Source organism: Sardina pilchardus, chromosome 13 (assembly GCF_963854185.1).
Source record: "Sardina pilchardus chromosome 13, fSarPil1.1, whole genome shotgun sequence".
In the NCBI taxonomy this organism is placed as follows: Eukaryota; Metazoa; Chordata; class Actinopteri; order Clupeiformes; family Clupeidae; genus Sardina; species Sardina pilchardus.
The window spans coordinates 4,789,703-4,811,766 of NC_085006.1; the positions used below are offsets into that span (position 1 = coordinate 4,789,703).

General features: G+C 46.4%; 2 protein-coding genes across 7 annotated transcripts; both read right to left on the reverse strand.

The window, feature by feature from the left end:
- Window positions 1–452: 452 nt before the first annotated feature.
- On the reverse strand, window positions 453–7,053 carry ehd2b (EH-domain containing 2b). 2 transcript variants are annotated; one of them, XM_062552643.1, is made up of 7 exons: window positions 6,640–7,053; window positions 5,033–5,486; window positions 4,745–4,921; window positions 3,376–3,473; window positions 2,138–2,550; window positions 1,855–2,019; window positions 453–1,643 (listed from the first exon to the last, which is right to left on the reverse strand). In XM_062552643.1, exons 2-7 carry the CDS (start codon window positions 5,251–5,253, stop codon window positions 1,089–1,091), a joined length of 1,629 nt encoding a protein of 542 aa, XP_062408627.1. In that variant the 5' UTR covers window positions 5,254–5,486; window positions 6,640–7,053; the 3' UTR covers window positions 453–1,088. The 2 variants fall into 2 exon arrangements, with proteins under 2 accessions (XP_062408627.1, XP_062408626.1); XM_062552642.1 differs by having other exon boundaries at window positions 3,358–3,473; window positions 6,640–7,052.
- Window positions 7,054–7,727: 674 nt separating this feature from the next.
- Window positions 7,728–21,756, reverse strand: bicra (BRD4 interacting chromatin remodeling complex associated protein). Of its 5 annotated transcripts, none has more exons than XM_062552196.1 (15): window positions 21,703–21,756; window positions 19,844–19,889; window positions 19,659–19,704; window positions 19,077–19,142; window positions 16,821–18,830; window positions 15,858–16,046; window positions 13,778–14,440; window positions 13,454–13,682; window positions 13,200–13,288; window positions 12,974–13,108; window positions 12,334–12,386; window positions 11,852–12,000; window positions 11,637–11,731; window positions 11,429–11,531; window positions 7,728–10,726 (listed from the first exon to the last, which is right to left on the reverse strand). In XM_062552196.1, the coding sequence occupies exons 2-15, from the start codon at window positions 19,882–19,884 to the stop codon at window positions 8,907–8,909; spliced, it is 5,688 nt and encodes a 1,895-aa protein (XP_062408180.1). In that variant the 5' UTR covers window positions 19,885–19,889; window positions 21,703–21,756; the 3' UTR covers window positions 7,728–8,906. The 5 variants fall into 5 exon arrangements, with proteins under 5 accessions (XP_062408180.1, XP_062408178.1, XP_062408179.1 ...); XM_062552194.1 differs by having other exon boundaries at window positions 11,634–11,731; XM_062552195.1 differs by lacking the exon at window positions 21,703–21,756 and adding an exon at window positions 20,797–20,905 and having other exon boundaries at window positions 11,634–11,731.
- Between the last annotated feature and the right edge of the window lie 308 nt (window positions 21,757–22,064).

Sequence of the window (22,064 nt, forward strand, 5' to 3'; positions counted from 1 at the left end):
ATTTAAACAAGGCGTCATGCACTTAAACCCTTATGACAGCTTGCAATACAGTTTACAACATATTGTAAATGAATGCTAGTGACTTGAAGTTGTATTCAGAGGGCTGGAAAGTGACTAAATGAGTGAGAGCATAAATGCTCAAGAAAATGGAAAATGGTGGTATGATGTTTTGGCATGGGAGCCTGTGAGTCACTGTTTATCTGGTCTGTAACTGGGAGACTAACTGTGAGCCCTATGTGAGCAGGAGAACAAGCCTCTCAGTATGCTTTGTGGTTGTGTCAGCCTGGAAAATAGCACTGCTCAAATACATTTCACAGACATGACTGTCAAGGAGGCTGCTTTAATAGCGAATTTGAGATCTCTGTAGGGATGTGTTGCCTTCTTCCAGTCTCACTGAGAAACGTAATTCTGAAAAAGAGATGATTTGATAAAAATGACAAACCAAAATAAACTTGAGTTGGCTCACTTTATTTGAAGCCCTGAAATGACAATTGATAACATACAAAATGCTGGTGAAGCTGTGTACAGTAGTAGCAATCGTTTTTCTTTCCTTTTTCATAGTTTTTACTTGTGTTGTGATACACAATGGTGTCTTACATATCATGTGACATTCACTCAGAAGTTGTTTAGTATAAAAATAATAATTACAAAATCACAGAAGAACAACAGAACAATAATCACATTGTGCCATTTTGCACAAATGGTATTGAAATAAAGAGGCTAAATAAACTAGTTAACAACAAAAGCATTAATTATAGTTACCCAACAGTAAAGCTTGCAAAAAAAGCTAGTTGTAGACTTCATAATTATATACAGAGGTGAGGGGTCTTTGTCCTCTCCATTTTCCAGACTTTCAAGCACTTTATATTTGCTTGCCTTCAATCAATGTTGTATTTCAAACTCAAAACAAGTCGGAAAGCAGCACCAAACCCTCTCTTGAAAACAAAACAAAAAAATCTCACAGAAATGGACATTTTCTAACAATGGTAAAGCAAAGTGTGGACTGATGGGAGCAAACAAACATAGCAGCTACGGTGACAGCTCTTTGGAAGAAATCAGTGTAAGTGTAGTGGGCAGTGTGGGCTGCTTTATGCGTCTGAGCCTTTCTGACGCCTTTTGGATGGTGGCACCAGGCGGGCAGGTAGCTCAGGTGGGAGCCCGTGTCCATCCAGTTTGACTTCGATCAGGTGGCTGGCCAGAGCAAATTCCTCGTCGTCTAGCATGCCGTCGCGGTCCACATCCGATAGCTTCCAGATGCGGCCCAGCACAGAGTTTGGCAGCCGTGTGCTCACCATCCAGTCTTTCGCTTTGGTGCCGCTGAGCTTGCCCTCATTGGGTGCCAGGTTGTAAAAGATCTCATCGTATTTGGGCTTATCTTTGGTCACGATCCAGTCTCCCTCCTCCTCGTTGCACTCTCCATTCTCTTCCATCTCACCGAAGGGGTCACCCTCTACGAAGGGCCCAGCACGGGTGCCAAGGAAAGCCCCGCCCTGGACGCCAGGCTGGACACCTGCCTCCAGCTCTTCCTGGCGAAGCAGGGGCATCAGTTTGGCGATGTCAGAGGCCAGGAGCTCATCAAGAACAGCCATCAAGTTGGGTTTCAGAGGTTTGAACTTGGTAAAGTCGTGAACCATAAGTTGCTCCTGTCAGCAGAATAAAGGGAGTTGATTTAAAAAAGTGGGATGTGTTATCTCAATTTCAGCACTGCATTATAGAGCTAAATACAAATGAAACAACTTTTGGTTTTGATTTACAATTAATACATAATGCAAAGTTATATAAATATTGTTTGTCATACAATTTGATGTCATACATTTCTTATCATTGTAATATTTGTGATAATTATAGACATGCCTGCATTTTGGCACAGTCGGGGAAGTCGCCAGCTGAGATGTGGTGCTGTAGCTGGATCTTGGCAAAAATGACTGGTAGTTGGTTGATCAGATTCTTTTTCTTATTGTCTTTTCTGAAGACAGATGGCATCTCCTGCTTCAAATAACTGATGATGTGGGCATGCACCTGGAGAGACAGATGGAGAATAAGCAGTTAAATCACAGCTGACTGAGATGTTAAACATTCCTATCCACCAGGTCACTCCAAACAAATGACCATCAGAGAAAAGAATGGAGAGACCCACCCTAACTAGACGAGCCCTTTTGACCAGGTCATTAAGTTTCCGTAAGGCAGCATTCCTGGGAAGGTTCTGAATATCAGCAAACAAGTCCTCTTCCTCCAGTTCAAACAGCTTGCGATTATCTGGCACCATCAATGGCTCGGACCAGAAGGACCCTATGTAGACCCGTAGCACTTCGGGACTGCCAAACACCTTCCCCAGAGACCACATAAGAGCACCATACACTCGCATCAGCTGCTGGGTTCCAACCATGTCTGCTTTGTTGAGAACCACACGCAGCTTGTCCTCATTGCCCTTCAATGCACCAATAGCCTCTGAAAACTCATCAGAGATTTCCAATTTATGTGCATCAAAGAGCAAAATGATACGATCGACGCGTTCTGCAAACCAGCGCAGCACAGCAGGGAAGTCATACCCTGTGGAGAAGAAACAAGTGTAAACTTAGAGCAAGTTCTGAATGCTATGCACAAAACAGAGCAAAGTTACAAGATGCAACATGCCTCGACCTGCCGTGGATCAGTAATATGTTTCCTTTTCTTTATTTATAAGTCCTTTATGGTGTTAATGTTGTCTTTTTATATGACTTAAATTACTCTTTATCGTCTTATAAATTTATATAAGGATTCTTTTCACACCACCACTCTTTTTCAGTGATTGCACATAGATCCATAAATTCCTTTTGTTTCCATTTTGTCATATATTCAAAACCCTTGTGGGTCTTTCCACATTAACATTTGCCAGATGGATTACAGTTGTGTCTGGAAAGTATGAAGTAAATAGCTCTGCAAAATATTAATTTGTATTCAAGAAAAATGATAAATCAAGTTAATGTGTAAAGTATGTTAGCGTCATGCCCATGTTATTGTGTTTTTTTCATGCATGGATTTTGCAACATGGATGAATCTGCACTGTTGGAGATTGAAGCAGTTGTGTTCTCAGTCTAGGAGATTTATGTTGCTCGCTCTCAGATCCGTTCCAGCTTGTAGATCATACCAGATGCACAGAGGAATCTGTTGCTTCAGCGTTTGAGTGTTTATTATTTCTGACTTTATGTCTGTATCTGGTGCTGTCCCTCGCTCCTCTGCTATCGTGTCTCCTCCACATGTGGAGAGGTGCTTGCTTGCTTGTGGTGTTAGAGCAAAAAGGGTTAGCAGGGTGAGAGGAGTCAGGAGATGGTGCTGTTAAGCTGGGACAGGTGTCTCTACTCCTCCCCCCCTCCTTACCTTTTGAGCTGGCCTCACCTCGGCTCACTCTCTGCTTGGCTCCAGACAGGATGCCTGGAGTGTCGATAATGCTGATGCTCTCTAGAACTTGATTAGGCATCTGGGCACACTGGAACCTGCCGAAAACAACCAGACGGGGAGATTATTAATAGCAAACATGTTACAGGGTCTGGTTTCAGAGCTCAGTGTTCTGTTCCCTGTGATGGTAGGGAGTAGGCTACATTAGCATTCAGTCTCTAAACATTTAACTGCATGAATACGTTCTTGTCGGCACACACACAAAAAAAAATACTCCAAGATCACATGAAACATCTTATCAAAACACATGTATTGAGCTTCACATGTGTGGAAGAATGAGTATTCAAGAGAACAATTGTGTTTAGTGAGTATCTGAAAAGAATGTGAAAAAAGGGAACTTTCCACACATCATGGTTTCCACTGTGATTAACGGGGAAGACTTCTAACCGTACTCCTCCCACCTTGTTTCTTTGTGTGGAAGTGCTCAAGCTGCACAGGGCTTCCTGAAGGAAAATGGCCACTAGTGCCAGAATTAAACAATATGGCCCTCTAATGATCTGCCCTTACAACAACAAGGCTGCTTCCTGCACTAAATGAGTTTCACAAGCCGAGTGTTTCCCCTCCAAAGGAAGCCGGAGAAAAGAGGCAAGCAAACATGTTCACAAACACACCCTTCAAGGCTCTATGGGATGATGAAAGATAACATGTTTGCAGCACCACATGGTAGCATTTTTAGGAAGTGTCAAGCAAGCCTAACTATACAGTTTAGTAGCTATAGACTTTGTATCTGTGTGAGAATACATTCGTTATCCTATATGCATTGCTACAGCACATTCTTTCCATGGCTAGCTCAACTTGAGGAAGACATTTCTGGGAGCGAGGCACCAAGCCTTGGCACTGTGACGGGTAAACAGGTCAAAGGGGAACGTTTGACTCAGACCTTCCTTGACTCTGCTTAGCTCTCGCACGTCATTAGTTTGCCTAGCCACGGATACCCTGCCTCCCTCTTCGTGCTACCACAACTCCCCTTAAGTACATTAGCTTTCATCACCCGCTCTCGCAATATCACTACATTTCTCCATTTTTCCACAAATAAGGAAAGCACACCCCCTCAACAATTTGGCATGGACTCTTGACATTCCACTGAGTACAGACTGTCATGCAATTTTTCAGTTATCATGCTGTCTCTATCTCTCTCTCTCACTCTCTCTATCCCTCTCTCTCACTCTCACCACTCCTCCATTCCACACCCAACGCATCTGTTATAAACAGGGAGAGGTTGAGTAAAAGTTCCTTCAGAAAGTCTAATCCATCTTCATGTCCCTCCCAAGGTATCCTTGTACAACCTGTGTGTTCTGTGCACACATACCTGTTTAGGAATGAGTTCCCAAAGGCGTTGAGCTTGCGGAAGGGTTTGTTGGGGTCCACGATGAGGGCATTTCCTGGGGTTAGCCCCTCCACATCTCCATGCATAATGGCTGTAAAGCAGTCTGTTGTTGGCTCTGGCCCCACTCGACTGCCAGGGAATTCCTGTTCCAACAGGTATCTGGATAATGTCCATATGTTAAGAGTTAGTAAGCCCTCACTTCGAAGAATCACACCTACACAGAGTAAAACCAAGTTTGGCTTCAGTTAAACCTACTTATGATTCTTTTACCTGATAAATGTAGTCTTCCCTGTAGAGTACTGGCCCACAACCAGCACCATTGGTTTGTTGTCGAAGTCTGCATCTTCAAGACTTGGGGAGTGGAAGTCATGGAAGCAGTAGTATTGCTCCAGTGGCAGAAGCTTCTTGCGATAGAGGGACTTCAGTCCTTCTGTCACAGTCCGGATCACTTCAGGCGACTTCTTGTCATTTTTCCGCCCCCAGCGAGACATTGTTTCGAATGTAGGACTCAGAGAACTTTTACAAAATGTATGTGTATTTTTAACTAGTCTTATGTATTCTTGTTTCCTGTATGATCCTCAGAGAGCCCTCTTCTTTTTCCTGGACTTATATAATAAACGAGATCCTTGCTTAGCAATGGGTAGCAAACTCCAAATATAGAAATCCTCTGGAAGACTGGTGTTTACAGTCTCTGTGGTGAGTTGGCCGGATTTTTAAAAGGTCGCTGAAAAAAAAAAGAAAAATATATTAAACACTGATGTGTAAACGCTAATTCTCTTCTAGTGAATCGAGGATATACCAGTCAAAAAGACTAGCCCTAAAAGGCTGCTGCTGAAAGGTCCTTTAAATATCCAATCTGGAGGGAATTCTCAGAGTGCAGTGCATTGTCTGTGCATGCCTGGAAAAAGTTCATTTTGGAAAACACACCCAGCCAGGGTCTTCATACGCACATCAGATACTTCATTTCCTTATATTGAAAAGGGTGAGATGTCTTTTCCAGTGGCTACTCTCAGTGGAATGTTCAATTAGCCAGCGTATAGTGTAGTGAGCCAAATGGGGGACTTGTGAAGAAGTTCACACAAGATGAACAATAAGCAGTTTGTGAGAATGAAATCATCAAAATCAAAACTAACAGAACTAAATCAATGAAGTAACACTAGTCACAATAAACATGATTTAAACTGACCCACAATGAACCCAACTTAACACACGTTATTCAATCGGATAAAGTGATTCAAACTGCGTGATGCAAGGAGTCACATTGCTCAAGAACAGGGAGCAAATGGTACCTGTCAAAATGGCAGGACAGAGTTGAAAATGAACAGAGTTGAGAGAGGCTTGCTCTCCACTAGCAAGGATGAACACTTTGGGATAGAGCAGTAAAAACTGGAGATGGAGTTGTACACTGAAGCTCAGAACTGGTTTTCTGTACTTTTTTTGTTTGGTGCGCTCCCTCTGGCTCCAGTTGGAGGATTATGATTCACGAGCCTCGATGCTGATGGAAAATGCCTTGTGGCTTCAGCCACCAAAATTGCAAAAGACTGTTGAATTGAGGGCACATGCTTTGGAGCTTATTGGCAGAGTTGTGGATAGCATTTGAAAAGTTTGCTATCATTGCTCAACTCTAGCAATGAGGCCTTTGTGAAATAATAGGCCCAAATGTCCCTTGACCTCAATCATGTCAAATCTCAAGCCAAATCTTTTCCTTCGGTATTAACATGATCACAATACCAAGGCATATTCCAACATGCACAGAGACACATAACTCTTTATTTCTCTTCAGGACCTCAATGGAAATTTTCCATGGGAGTAAGGGAAAAAGAAGCGCACACATCCATCACTGCCATATGTTTTACCAGAAGCAAAATTCCACTTACCTATTTGCTTTACTGTATTTCAAGACTATGCGATTCGATTATCCAAAAATGACGACCTTCTTGATTCGTGAAAAAAAAAAAGATGCAGAAAATCAGATGGATTGGAGCCTGCAAAACTACTTGATCTCTAGAATGAATCTCCTCTGCTGTTTGCCTGGATGGCGCAGTAGGCGAGGAGAAGGGAAGGGAAGGGATGGGTGTTCTCCAGAGTCTTAACAGGTTTCAGCTGAGCCCAGGGTCTGCCAGCTCTCCTCTCTCTCTCTCTCTCTGCGCTCACAGGAACAGTACACACGCTCCCACCGAGGAGGACTCAAGTGCCCCGACTGGCTCACGGCTTTCTTCTGTCTCTCCCTCCCTCTGAACCTCCTCTTGAGGTGTTCCCTGATGAGCACTCTCAAGCAAGTTCTGGAAAGTGTTAGGGTGAAGACTGTGATTAAGCTAGAAGTAATGCAGGACAGGGGGGGATGGACGTTGGCACATCAGATGACTAAGGTGGGGTCAGGATTTTTGCTTGACTGTGCCATCCGACACGTAGAAATGGAATTACAATGGATTTGAATGTGTTAGCTAAAAAAATTTTGAACATGAATAATGTAGAAATGAGCCTGGATGAATACTCTGCTTTGTTACAGTTAAAGAAACCAACAAAACTTGAAAACAACAGTGGGCACTGTGTAAACATTTACCCCAAGGACAGTGAGCCCCATCTCCCATGGACAGCCAATACAAATCAAGTGGCACCACCTGCTGGATGTTAATACAACTAACAGCAACAGCACACAGTCAAAACTGATGTAAGATCTGTTCCAGGACTTATCCAACACATTTTGTCAGCAAATGTCTACACAGTCCTCTATGGTGTTGCGCTCATGTGTCTACCTTTTGCTAGAATTGTGGAGTGTTCAAATTAATTTTGCCATAAATAAAACCAGAATAAAAACAAAAAGGCATTTTTTATCTTTCATAAAAGCCAGGTTTAATTTACAGTTTTACTAAATGTACAGTTCCTTTTCTTTAAAAAAAGCATCATTATACACAATAAATACAATACAAAATTAATCTGTAGTACTATACTTCAAATTCTTACATTTTTATTTTTTTACATTATTATTGTTCTTCCCAAGTCATTGCTTCTGCCATGTCTATAAACTGTTTGAACGTCAACCATCAACAGACACAGAAATATTTCTTTGTAAGGGCAACTCCGGGGCGTTCGCAAATGGCCTCGTCAATGCTCACAGCAATACATAAGATCCCCCAAAAAATTGATGCGCAGTAAGTAATTCATGATTTTTGTGTTCAAGTTCTTCCTAGGAAACCAATTGTGTTCCTCACTCATTGTATCATTCTGGATGAAGTGACATAACCAAATTTGAAAGGCATGTTTCAATTTAGAATTCTTTTCAGCAATTATGTATCAGAATTAACCCTCTCATGACTGTTCCTCTGCTTTTGTCTGAATGAAATTGGAATGGATTCAAGTTAAAGTGAAGAGTCATCTGCTTCGGTAATGGTTGACTGTTGCAAGTAAAAATCTCATTTAGTAGAGGATCTGATTGAAATTCCGAGCAAATGATGATATAGATTCAGAATACAGTCACTGTTGATCACAGCCGAAAATGTCCTTTCACACAACATTTCCGAGAGAATTGACATCAATGGGAGAATTCATTAAGTAATCTAGAGAAGGCTCTCAACCTTCTTGTAACCTTCAGCACCTCATCTCTAGACTGAGAGAGGTGGCATGTCCATGTAGACACAAGAAAATCATTGATTTACATTACATTCATCCATTCAAAATAAGAGTGATTATGTTAACGACACTGATGAAGCCACGGTACAATGGTGAGAATGAGACTGGAAACTGGGACACACTGATTTCAGGTCAATCTGTACACCCCTCTGATATTGTCGGAACTATTCTTTTGTGGAAGAGACTCACTGTGCTGAGTTGTGCTGTAAACGGGGGGGTGGGGGGAGGTGCTTACCAAACAGGCCTAAAAGCCTCCTTACTGCAACCAGACGTTAAAAAAGGGTATATTTTCTTGATTCCATTATTGAAAGTGGACTTCTTTCTCTGTGTTTGAAGTACACTTACGTGGACACTTGTACAATAAAGAGTGTCATTTTTTTCCATATCAACTTTTATCAAAAACAGCTGAACCGATGCTTGCCCGTTCTATTCCCTTACTTAAAAAAAACATCAAAATATCAAAACAGTTGTTATTCGCTCAGTCTACCCCGCCTGTAGGGTGGATGGGGTGCTGTTATCTGTTGTGTGTCTGAGTCACCAGGCTTCCGTTTTGACCTCGACCTCCGACCTGTTGGGTCGTGGAGGAGGACGAGGAGGCCGTGGAAGAGGAGGGTCTGTATGACGAGGAGGAAGAGGTGACAGTGCGTTGGGATGGGTGCGGGTGGTGGTGCCCGTGGGAGCCCCCTGGGGGCCTGCCTGAGCCCCCCCTGCCGCTGGGGTGGCCCGTGGGCCCCTGCTGCAGGTTCAGTATGCTGTCTATGGCGCACTGCAGGTGCTCGTTGAGAGAGTCGTCCGGCGGGGGGCTGCCGCTGGAGAAGCTGGCATTGTCCATGTCCGGGGAGTCCGACTTGCAGCGTTTGGCAGGAAGCGAAGAGTCTCTGGCGAAGGAGGAGCCGTCAGAGGGGGAGGGAGGGCCGGGCGCGTGCTGGTCCATTCGAAACGTGCCGCCGGGCCGCTCGCGGTTTTTGCCGCCGAACCGTTTGGAGCGCACCGCCCCCCCCTCGCCGTCGCGCTCCGCCGCCACCTCGTCCTCGCCGCCCTCGGCGCGCTCGGGCGGCCGGTGCCGGTGGTGCCGGTGGTAGGCGTTTTTGATGCCGCGGTAGAACACGTCCTCCACCTCGGCGAGCCCCGGGGGGGACCGGAGCGCCTGGGACACGCCCTGTCCGGCGCCCTCGCTGCCCCCCCCTCCTCCGCCCGCGCTCCGCTCCTGGACCCGCCCGCCCTGGTGCTCCAGCTTGACGCTGGCGATCACCGTGCGCTCCGGCTGGGGCGAGGCGCGGAGCTGGGAGGAGGGGGGCGGAGGAGGGGGAGAGGACGACGCGGGGGGGAAGGCTGGCGTCGGGGCGGCCGCCGGCGGGTTGGGGACCACGACGACCTCGCAGCCGCCCCCCGGCACGCCCGGCCTGATGCGCGGGCTCACGTTCTCGCGGTAGGTCTTCCGCAGCGGCAGCCGGCAGGGCGTGGACGTGGACACGGGCGGGCACTTGGGCCCGGGCGCCTCGTGGTGCTCCAGCGTGCCGTTCATCTGCGAGGAGGTGGAGCAGGAAGTGGAGGACGAGGAAGACCAGGGGTAGGAAGGGGGCGCCTCCTGCTGGCCGAGCCCTGAATGCGTGGTGAGCGTGCTATTGCTGGAGGAGGCCGTGGAGGTGCACGTGGCGGGGGGCGGAGCGGGAGTCCTGATGACGGAGGCGGTGGTGGAGGGGAACGCCGCGGGAGCTTTGGGCTGTGGTGGGGGCGGTGCGGGTGGTGCGGGTGCGGGGGGCTGCACCTCGGGGGTGGGCGGCTGGGAGTGGAGCTGGGGCTGCGAGTGGACCGGGTCCAGCGCGGTGTTGTGCACCACCTTGGTCAGGCCGGCCTCCTGCTTGATCTTGAGCTTCAGGCCGATGCGCTGGCGGGCCTCGTACGTTTTCATGGGGGGCTTGCTGGTCCGCTGAGGGAGCGCGTCGTCGTCGTCGTGGTGATGGTGGTGGTGGGAGGGGCGGGAGGGGGCGGACGGAGTTCGACTGAAGGAGGGGGGCGGCGCTGACGAGTCGGCCGCCACCCGTAGCGCCGGGGCAGGTGCGGGCGCAGCGACAGAGCTGGACGACCAGGACACGGACGCCCCAGTGCCGCCCTGCTTTATCACCAGCTTGGTGGGAGGGTAGGGGATGGAGGCGGGCGCTGGGGCAGAGGGCACACTGGGGGCGGGGGCGGGGGCAGGAGCGGGCGCAGGGGTAGGGGCGACTGGGCCCATGGCTGGTGGGGCTGGCCTGACTGAACTGGCCTCAACCGCCACCGGCCTTTGTGCACTGACAGTGACACTGTCCAACAGGCAAGAGTTGGCCACAAACTCGTCTGTGATGCAGATGGAAGAAAAAGGGAAGAGGAAGAACTTTAGAAAACGGTTGCTCCTGGGTAAGAAAGTACTACAACCTGAATCTGCTCTAAAGCACTTTAAAAAACAACCGTTTTCAGCAAGCCATGCAGCTGTGGGACAACTATTTTATTTTAAGTATCAAGCATCAATAATAGTTCAACAAGAATCACTTCTGAAACACTTGTTTTGTGCTATAAAATTAGGACCAAACCCTCAATTTTCCAAGACTCTGTATCTCAGAAACAGAAGACAGATGTGTAAGAAATGATACACTAGTCCTTGCATAGAAAGCAAATTCAAGATGGTCAGTGTGGAGGACTGTTGATTTCAAATGGAATGTCCTAACCTCTATACAATTTTAAATCAATAATGCCTATTGCCTACCCCTCCAAGCACATGCAACTTCTAACAGCTTCAACATAAAATCAACCAAACTGGTTAACTATACAGTACTGCAGTACATATTAAAGCATCCAGAGCTTCAGTCAGTTCTAATAAGCTTCTAATATTTTTCTGTAAATCTAGACAGTACCAGATTGAATTTGTGATTCCTAGCTCATGAGTTTACATAATCTTCCAGGACTGAATCAAACAAACTACCTTCACTACTGCATTTATCAGTAGCCTTACAGAACACAGATCATTAAATTGGCCAAATACATATAGACAAATCTGTGTACCTGGTCTCTCTCTTGCCAGTACCCTGTCCTGGCTCAAAGCGATCTTCTCCTCCTGAATGAACATGCGATCAATCATCACCATCTCTGCAGAGGGACCCAATCTCTGTTGACAAAAACATTATCAATTAGTTTATTAGCCATTCATTAATTTGCCATGAAACAAGAGCGGACAAAACGGTTCATGAGAGGACTGTATGAAAACTGCTACCTTGGATTCCTCAAACAGCAAGTGACGATATTTATCCAGCATGGTCTGAGTCCTCTTCAGCAGCTGGCAGGAGACGCTCTCAAACTCACTATCCACTGGAGAAATGACCAAAGAATGAAAGGCAGGAAGATTAGGACTGTCCCATATCAGACACATACAGTCGATCCACCAGCACCGGGTCAAACGGTAATTAATAAGTGATGGGTGAGAGTTACCTTTCTGATAGTCCTGGTGAGAGGAGGCCGTGCCCTGGTAGAGATGATAGGGCAGGAGTCTGTGCAAGCTGTCCTCCAGAGAGCGGAATGGAGAGCTGTAGTCTGGGTGCAGGACTGAGCCCTGCTGCTTCCTCAGCTGTTCCAGCATCCTGCACATGAGCAAGTGGGAGACACGGATACGTGAGAAAAAGACCCTTAAGATGAGCGTGCACCACATCTTCATGGGGTCAGTTCAGTTCAGTTCAGTTCAGTTCAGTTCAGTTTATTTCTTTGTCCCAAAATGGGCAATTTGCAGACAGGATCACATACCACACAACAATAGACGCAAATATTACAATACAAACACAAATACACAAAAAGAATAATTTAGTTAAGATAGATCTGACATTGCCTAAAAGATGAATCAGTAAAAGATAAAAAAGATAGGGTCAGGGACAGAGTCACTTCTAGACCATAACTAAGGTCAAAACTGCTTTGCATACCTGGCTTCCTTGCTCGGCTCCATGATGAAAGGCATTTTCATAGTTGAAATTTGCTGAATGAGTGAAACAAAACATGATTATATGTTGTCCTTCACATTGCACCAGGTAGACGAATAGCACAAATGAAAAACTTTAGAACTACTTAACTTATACTAAGACACTTCAATAAAACACACACTCAGTATAAACTATGGCAAGCAAAGTTAACCCTGTCAGACCTCAGGCGATATGATACATAGTTCTATTTCTAAATGTCAAGATTCTTCATTCACATAGACCCCTGACAGTTAATATATGATGTGCAAAAATAAACCATAAGTTGCATTATGATTGCTTTGTGCTCAGCTAATCAAAATTTAAAAAAGCTAGGTAGGCAACATAAGCTTAATAAGATTGTTAATTGATGTTTTGAAGAAGTCAACATTGTCTGCAGAGTAACTGGCCATAGTTGTAAAAGTAATTTCATTATGCATTACGCTCTAACAAAAACACATTAATATTGATTTCATTGGAATTCCGTCGCCATTCTGTTCCTTGGCACACAGCACGCTGCTGGAGCCACTCTGCACTGACCTGAGCACAGGAGCTAACCAGAGAGCAGCGCTACAGCAGGGCTGCTGCATAGGGACACATGCTGTACCTGGGTTTGGACAGGTCCAGGACCAGCGGGTTGGGGCACAGGCATCTGGGACAGAGCTGGGTTCAGCACCTGAATCTGTAGTGTTCCTTTCCCCAATGGAAGCCCTCCCACAGCACTGATGACTCCCTGCTTCGCCTGAGAACCCAAACAACAGGAACATGCATGTTCATGTGTGCATGCTTTTGATTGCTCTTGGAGCTTAAGTTAGACTAGTGGTCTTATTTACCTGTACCGGTTGGTTAAGGCTCTGTGGCGCAATTGCCTGGTTAACACTGGGTCCAACCACTCCAGGAAATACCTGTGCATCACTCAAGACTGAAACAATAAAAGAATAATTAATGAGAAAGATGAAACAGCATAGTATGTTACATTATGTCTGACCATCCTTACATCTGAAAGTTGTACAAGTGTTGTAGAATGTGCAGAGGACAACACGCAAGACAAGAGGTTGATAATAAAAGCACACAAATGATGAATTACCTGCAGCTGAAGGCTTCACCAGCACAGACTTCTGCTGCATCATGGATGGAACCGTGACAGGCGGGCAGGTGATGGCAGATGACGTTATAACCTGAGTGGCGGGTGGCTCCGGCAGTTTGTTGAACTGGACAGCCACTGGAGCCTGGGCAGCCTGGGCCTGTTTCTGCTGCTGCTGTTGCTGTTGTTGTTGCTGCTGCTGCTTGGCCTGAATGATGATGGTCTGCTGGACCTGAGAGGCAAACAAAATAAAGAATGTGTGAGTACAGAGCACACAACCACCAGCACAAACATCAAACATTTCAGCCCTTGATCACATTGAGTTACCTGCTGCAGCTTGTCCCGTAGCTGCTTCTGTTGGGGGGAAGGCTGCGCGATGGCGGAGAGGGTCTGGAGCTGTGTGCTGATCAGCTGCAAGTTGTGCTGCTGCTCCGGCGTCAGGCCCAGCAGCTGGGAGATCTGGACCTGCTGCTTCGCCATGGCGGCGGGGCCGACGGCCGTGATGCCCGGCTGAGCAAAGTGGAGCTGTGCTGGGTGGAACGGCGGGGGCTTGGGGGAGCACGAGGGCGGCGGCACCTCCGGCTGGATGGGGGCGGGCTGGGACGGAGGCCGAGAAGTTTGCGCCTGGAGCGGCATGTGGATCTGTGTCTGTATCTGATGAGGCGGCTGCTGCTGCTGCTGCTGCAGCATCTGAGGAATGGGCTGTGCAGGTTGAGGGGAGCCTGCGATCTGATTATTGTGGATAATGAAGAGCGAGGGCATGGATGAAGGGGTGCAGGAGCGGGTGGGCGTTTGAGTCTGCGCTTGGGGAGCGGGCTGCGTCTGCTGCGGGAGAGGAGACTGGATGCGCTGGCCGACAGTGAGGGGAGAGGGCTGCGACGGCTGAGGGCTGTCAGCCATAGAATGGGACACTGCACTGCCAGCGATCACAGGCTGGGAGGGGGATGCAGTCTGGATCCTCAGTGGCTGCTGGGGTCCTGCCGTGGAGACCTGGAGGGCAGGCGGATTTGCAGGCCATCATTATAACAACATTCAAACGCTTCGTGGGCAATAAAGCAGTGGAACAGCAGAAGAGCGGCTTCTACACTCGGATTGAGATGACCAGAAACAGATGTAGACTTTAAAAGTATTACACAAATTGACCCAAGATTTATTCTATTAATCTGGCAACTCAATATTTTGCTCTAGTGTGTCATAACACAGTTCACTACAGCTATCCATGCAACGCACTGGCCATCTCAATACTTTAAGCAAACATCACTAACTCAAATACAAAGCCAAACAACAACAATAGAAGCAAGGCAGTCAGAGAGCAAATGAGGATTTGGAGGGATCAAATTACTCTTGACACAGCTCAAAACAAACAAAATCACAGCACGGCACACTTTCACTTTATGTGGACTTCCATGATCACTGAAATGCAACACAAACCTGACTTAACCAACATACCTGCTTTACCTTGACATAATTACTGGAGCTCTGAGTAGTATCATAAAAGTAGCGAGGATTACCAGCATTACAAAATACTTTCCCTGTGTGTGAGTGGGAGGGAGGGGGGGCCATTAGGAAGAAGTGATGGCGGTGCTGTCGAGGACTGTGTAGGATTAGGTGCTTTGAGTGACCATCACACTAGGTCAAGAGATGACCCTGCGGTGTTTGGCTTGATTATTACAACACAGCATCAGAGGTGGTGTTAGCCAGAGTTAATGAGAGAATAAGTGAGAAACATGTCGAAAGTCTAGAAGCCTTCCAGAAACTCAATAAATTAGCTAGCCATATACCTGCAACTTTCTCCGCAACTCTTCATATAAATAAAACATGCAAATGCAAACATTAAATGCTTTGCATTCTTTGCCTTGATGTCATGGATACACATAAGTAGTTTTTAAAAATCCTTCAGACCATATATGAATTGAGCTAGCCTAGATCAGAGTGAACGCTAATAGTCTACAATCAGTGTGTACTGGTTGACTACATTACACTTTCTTCTGTGAACAGTATGGCCACTAAATGACTCACTGACAAAATGCTGTCAGAAAGCATGGCTCTTCAGAAAGCACTCTTGGCATTCTTTACAAATAGTAAGAAATCAAAAAGCAAGCATTTTAATGATTCGTTTTTAATGATCGGGGGAAGGGTTGCAATTTACTTCATAATTATGCTCAGAAACGTTCATCTAGGTCGATCGACTCAAGAGACACAACGCAGACATGACAACGAACAGAGCAACAGCAGCAAGGGAAGCAGCAAAGAACAAAACACTAGACAGATGTGTTCGGTGCTGAACGAGGAAGCACAGTAAAAAGAAAGGTGGGCAGGGACAGAATTTGAGAGAGAGAGTAATCCAATAGGCGGCAGTGGCAGCAGCAAGTGGGTGGGGCTTAGCACAGGGCATGGGCTCGTCTACCTTTGTGACCACTGCTGCCATGTGGGAGGCGCCCGGGGACGGGCTGGGACTCTGACCCGGGAGGGGCTCAGCTAATGGGCCATCTTGGCCCGAGGGGGTGAGACCAGCAAAGTTGCCGCTGACGATAACAGATGCAGGTACGCCCACAGAGGGGAGAGATGGATCTTTTTCTGTCTGGTGCTGCTGGTCCTGACATAAGTACATTTATACATTCAAGCAAGGGAAAGGTTCATAAGCATATCAAAAGATGTAAATGGTCAAGCAGGGTCTCTATGTTTCATTTCATAACCTACAACACAACCTCTTGATTATCAACACCATTTAAAACAACATGGCACTGTTTCAAGAGACTGGAATTGAGTTAGCTAACTATATTCAAATTGAGTCGATTTGATTAAAAAAGGATGGATCTCCTCTCATTACATCCCTACTGCACGTGGCCATCACTTGTGTCATACAAACCAACTGTCAAAACAAGCAACTATTTATAATTCATAAATTGCATGCTTATTAACTACACCTTATGTAAGCTTAGCTATGAGGAATTTCATGACCAAAGTTGACATGAGGATTTAAGAAGATTTAATTTGTTTCATTGCAATCCACTTGGGCTTAAACAGCAAAGACTGTTCTGCTTTTCTCTGGAAAAAATATGTAGACTTTTACTAGTTCCCCTTTACAATATCTTAACACCTTGGGTGATACATTGTGAGGTTGCACAATGTTTTTACCAACTAGTAGCTAGAGCTGCCACTATCACCATGTTTTTATGTACTTACTCACAGCAATGGATCAGAATCATATGCATAGTTCACCTCAGAGGACAAAGGAAATTACTGTTTCTGGTTAATATTAACTAGCCATGTGTGGTTTCTTTGAGGAAACTGACAAAATTGCTTTGTAAGGCAGGACCTAGGAGAGGAGAGAAGAGGAGAGGAGGAGGGGAGAGTAAAGCACACTGACCTGTTGCAGGAACATCAGAGGCTCCTGGCTGAGGATCATCCCGGAACCCTGGGGCGTGAGCAGCACCTTTCCTGGGCTGTGCTGAGCCGACTGAGCCGTCAGCGGAAGAGTCGCTATGGGCGCAGACGATGTAACCACAGTAGAGGACGGAGATGAGGAGGCCACGGAGGAGGCCACAGAGACCGGCAGAGCAGTCTGCACGGTGAGGATCGAGGGCTGCGCCTGGGCTTGTGCAGGGTGGGTACCTTGGTCTGGGGTGCTGCCCAGCACCGTCACACTCTCCCCTGGCTGGCAGGGAGCCATGGTGACTGCTCCACTAGTGTTGCCACCTTGCTGCTGTAGCGTGGGCTGCAAGCTGACGGCCGGGCTCACTCCGTCCACCTGGCTCAACATGGCCAGCGAGTTCTGGATGGGATGGATGACTGTCTGGGCATGTCCAGTAACAGGATGTGCTTGGGTCTGGGTCTGAGCCAACGATACAGGCATCTGGAAGAGGGTTGGATGACCCATCTGACCAGGCTGCAACTGGATAGGACCAGACAAGATGTGAGCCCCTGGGTGACCCTGTGATGCCAAGACCTGACTAAGGTTGATGTTCTGGTTGGTCAGAATCTGGTTGGCAATGATCTGGCCTCCAGGCCCTTGACTGGTAATGATGCCTCCGGGGTGTTGGGTTAAGATCTGTCCCCCTGCCTGCAGCTGGGGTAAGAGGAACTGGTGATTCTGGCCCTGAAGGCCCGGAATGACAATACTACCAGACTGGTTGAGGAGTTGGACACTAAGGGGTTTGCCTGATGCCTGGGCTGCCTGTTGCTTGAAGAGCGCTTGGGAAAACTGCCCGCCCTGTGATGTGTTCAGAACCACATTTGAGCCAGGCTTGCCAGTCAAAAAGGTCACATTCGGAGCCGACACAGGAACAGATTGCACTCCTACAGCTTTGCTGGCATCATTTGGTAATGTGTGGGGGACAGGATGCTGTTGCTGCTGTTTGAACAGTCTGGGCTGAATGGGTGCTTGCGGCGGTTTGGGCTGTATAGGTGTTGGTGTCCTCTGGATGATGACATTTTGCATGATTTGACCTTGTTGTTGAGCTGGGGGCTGAGCTCCAAAGCCTACAAGCCCACTCTGTGCAGTCATGGTGCTACCACTGCTGATGGTGTTTGTACTACTCACACATACAGCTGGCCCATTCAAAGTTGAGGGCCCAATGTTGGCCTTGCCTCCTTGAATCAACAGTCCTCCACCAGAACTCAAAACAGAGCCTCCAAGACCAGCTTGGGTTCCACCAGCTGCACCCTCCTGGCCTGGCTGATGCAGCTGGTAGCCACCCATGGCTTTAGTCAAAATCTGCTGTCCAGACTGATTAATAGTCATTACAGTGGGCTGGCCAACTACTTGAATCGGCCCTAGGCCTAAATGGCCTGACTGATTCCCATTGGGAAGAGCCTGGATGCTAGAGATGGGCTGAAGTGTCACATTTCCCAGGCCTACTTGTGGCATGAAAGGCTGGACACTGATTGCCTTATTCATAACTTGTTGTTGAAGTTGAATACCTGGGTGGGCCAGTACTGACCCAAGCATGTCTGGTGTGGCATTGGTGGGTCCAGTAGAGGGGCCTGAGGCAGGGCCAGAAAAAATCTGGGCTGCCCCACCAACTCCAACGCCAATACCAACAGCTGTACCCCCAGCACCTGACAAGCTTGGGTCCGGCAGGGGCTGGACCACTTGTGTTAGGCTTGAGAGCCCAAAGGAGCTGAGGTCCAGCTCAGCCTCTGCTTCCTGAAGGCTCTGCTCAGTGATGTTGGCTTCAGCAAGACTCTGCTGGAGGATGTCACAAGGCTCATGATTGGACCCAACACCATTGCTTCCACCATCCTCGCCAGTGGCCCCACCAGGGGACCCTCCCAGAATGTCATCCTCCAAGAAATCCAGGTCCACACTGACTCTAGGGAGCCCTGGCGGCTCACCGGCCGATATCTGAGTGGGAGGTTGGACTTCGGAAACATGGCCCTGCAAAACACACATTGTTCATAACAGTTCAAGATTTGCTTAAAGCATTGGAAAGGAGTGTTAACAAATGAACATAGCAGAGGAGACAGAGTGGATAGAGACAAAACCAGGTTAAAGCCTCAGATGTCATGAGAGTTTGAGTGAGTTGCTCCGATGAAGAAGGTGTTGGGATAAGGAGGTGTCTGGAAGAAGCATGCCACATAGATTGGATGGAGACAGCAGGGTGGGGATGGGGGTGTTACTCACCCCAGCGTTGGAGAAGAACGAGCTGGACGGGTCACTCGAGCCATCCAAAAGGTCGTCAGTGTCCAGCTATACACAGACATACCCAGGAAAGAAAGAGACCAGATAGGACCAGATAGGACAGAAGGACGGGAACCGAAGAAGTTAACACAAATAGAGGAGCAGAAAGTGGGTTGAGGGAGGAGCACCAACCACCAAGATGGAAAAGCAAGGAAACAGACAAATTATAGAGGGAAGGAAAAGACAGGGAGAATCAAAGGATGGCATTAGAATAGATTAGTGTGTCAATTTTGTGTATATCAAAAAAAGAGGAAATTTTTGAAGGATTGAAATTAAGAGGAGAACTCATTTGCAAGAACACCCATAAGCAGAAAAAAAAGACTACGACAGAAACACGAAAACACCTGAAGGGGAAGCAGGATTGAGACGGGGGGAGCGGGGAGGTGTTGTGTATAGATGCAACTGTGTGTGTGCTTTTTTGTGCCATTGTATCTTCTGAGATGCTACAAAATGTGCACCCTGACCGGTCAGTGTTGTCAAGTACTCCTTTAACCCACCCTTTAAATAGTATCTCTAAATACTCACATGTGTTTCTGATCCATGGAGGAAGTCATTGAGTGCTTCAGGGTCACTGTTAAAAGGGCAAAAATAATATGTTTTACAAAGATAATCAGTCTTCAATTCTGATTTAACCATTCAAACAGGGGTACATGCTGATAAGTTCATGTATGCCATTCAAATTCAAGCATGTCTAAAATGTTCACACTCACCAAATTACATCTAGCAAGCACCTGCCGTCTTCATCATCCATGTCAACTGTAAACCATTGTGAATGTTAGAAAAAGAGGGGTCACATTTGTTTCTCAGCTAGGCTATAGGCAGACAATCTTGTTTACACACACACACACACACACACACACACACTTTCCTCATGAACTGAAGCCACCCAAAGCCTAAGTAGGTCAAACTATAACCAAGGCATGGCTATATTTTTCATTGAAGTAAAATGCATGTTTTCAGTACAAATACATCAAACTGTTGTTTCTAGATGGGAATCTGGATTTATTTGAAGCATCTTGTCTACACATAATTCAGCCAAAAGAGGAGCTAACCGATTATGCTACTTTTCATCAACACAGGTAAGCTGTACCTGATACTACCTGGGATTAGAGTCATTGCAATATATTGCAATGACTCTAAATCAGTCCAAAAATCAGTCCATATCTCTCACTGGGATGAATTCATGAGAATGTCACCAACATCACATACCTTGTGTAAAATAGGGTAACTTGCATAACGGCCAAGGTTTGACTATAAATAACATATTTTGATAATAACAAAAATCATAAAAACAGACAAAACGTCCTGCGGCTGGACAAAATTTTAAACCCACAGACACCGTACTTGACTAATAAATTACAACACCGATTTAAAGGCTGATGTAAACATCACCTCAGCACTGATTTGCTTTAAAACACTGCACTTGCACATTTGCTTTACTTTCAATGATACAGAACCAGTTACTTTTTCTGATTTTAGTTCCCCAGTCCTAGGCTTATCGGCCCAGTGTTTGTTATTGTAGACGCGGGCTAAACCGTTTTGTGTTGTGAGCCTGGAGACTACTTTGCCTTCTTAGCGATGAAAAGCGCGGTTTTCACACACACATATCGTATTTCCATACAAAGAAACAAACAATTGCGTGCACACAAGCCCTTCCACATACCTATGTAAGATGCGAATTTAGTCAGGGCGCCGATGTTCTGTAATTTGTAGAAATAGTCAATGATATTCGGTATAGGCTAATCATTTCGAGCTGATAGCCTCTCTCACGGTGATGAAGTAGGCGGGGGCGCCAATAACTCTAGTAAAACTAAACAGCAGGATGCCGCGGAACTAAATTTATTCGAGGCATCCCACTTGGCACCTTTGAGACAATTTAACATTATCGTACACGGGATTCTGGAGCAGCACATAAACAGTCACAGGGACTCATGAATGGAGACAGAGATAGAGGACCTTTTTCTCCTGCGATGCCGAACCTTAAGTTTGCTAATAGCAAACAGCACAACGTAAAACCATTGCAACCCGATAGCCTACTGACAGCAACAATTTAAAGGCAGTTAGTGAAATCGTGACGTTTTAATTCACAATGCATTTTTCAATTCTATCACAGAGGTTTAGAGACCTGGTAACGATTTACAGCAAATCCAGACAGCTACAGCTAGCCATAGCTAAGCGACTAGCTGTATTTTTCGTTTACAGGTTTATTCGTATAAGGTGTAAAATTCAAAATAGGAAAACATTATAGACACCGCATTGAAGAATTACTCGCGTGCCACGATAACATGTAACAAAAACTACCGGGGCTGTTCGTTTAGTTCCACAAAAAACAATTGCGTATGTCTATCCTTGCTAGCTAAATATGAGTTTATGTTGGAATATTCTTGGACCAGGGGGGTATGCTTGGGAATTCGCTGTTAAAATCTGTCTCTTTGCCGAAACACACTGGGGTTGGCATTTCGGACATGGTCGATTTGAAGTTCGCGATCAGCTTGCAATATGCAAACATTGCATCTTTAGTGTAGTTATTCCGATTTACGGAGAAAATGCTACATTGTAACAAACTCACCCGAGACGATAGAGGTGCAGGCAGCGCGGGGTCTCCAGTACGGCCCTGCACGGGCTCCCATTCAGGACCCGATCACAGAACTCTCAAACAGGAAACAGCGGTTCATGTCTTTCGCCTGTTCAATAATCAAATCACACGGACAATATTCATGTAGTTCTATTATTATTATTATTTTAATTATCACTTCTCCCTGGGTTGTATCATTTATTACAGTTTATACATTGACTCAATATTGATATCTCTCAAAACTCTCTCTTAGTTTCATGGTTCATCTACAGGCCATTCCGTTTTTGTTTGATAAACATGAGGTTTACTGCACAATACGAATAGTGTGTTACATTTCGTTGAGCAGATAATCTACC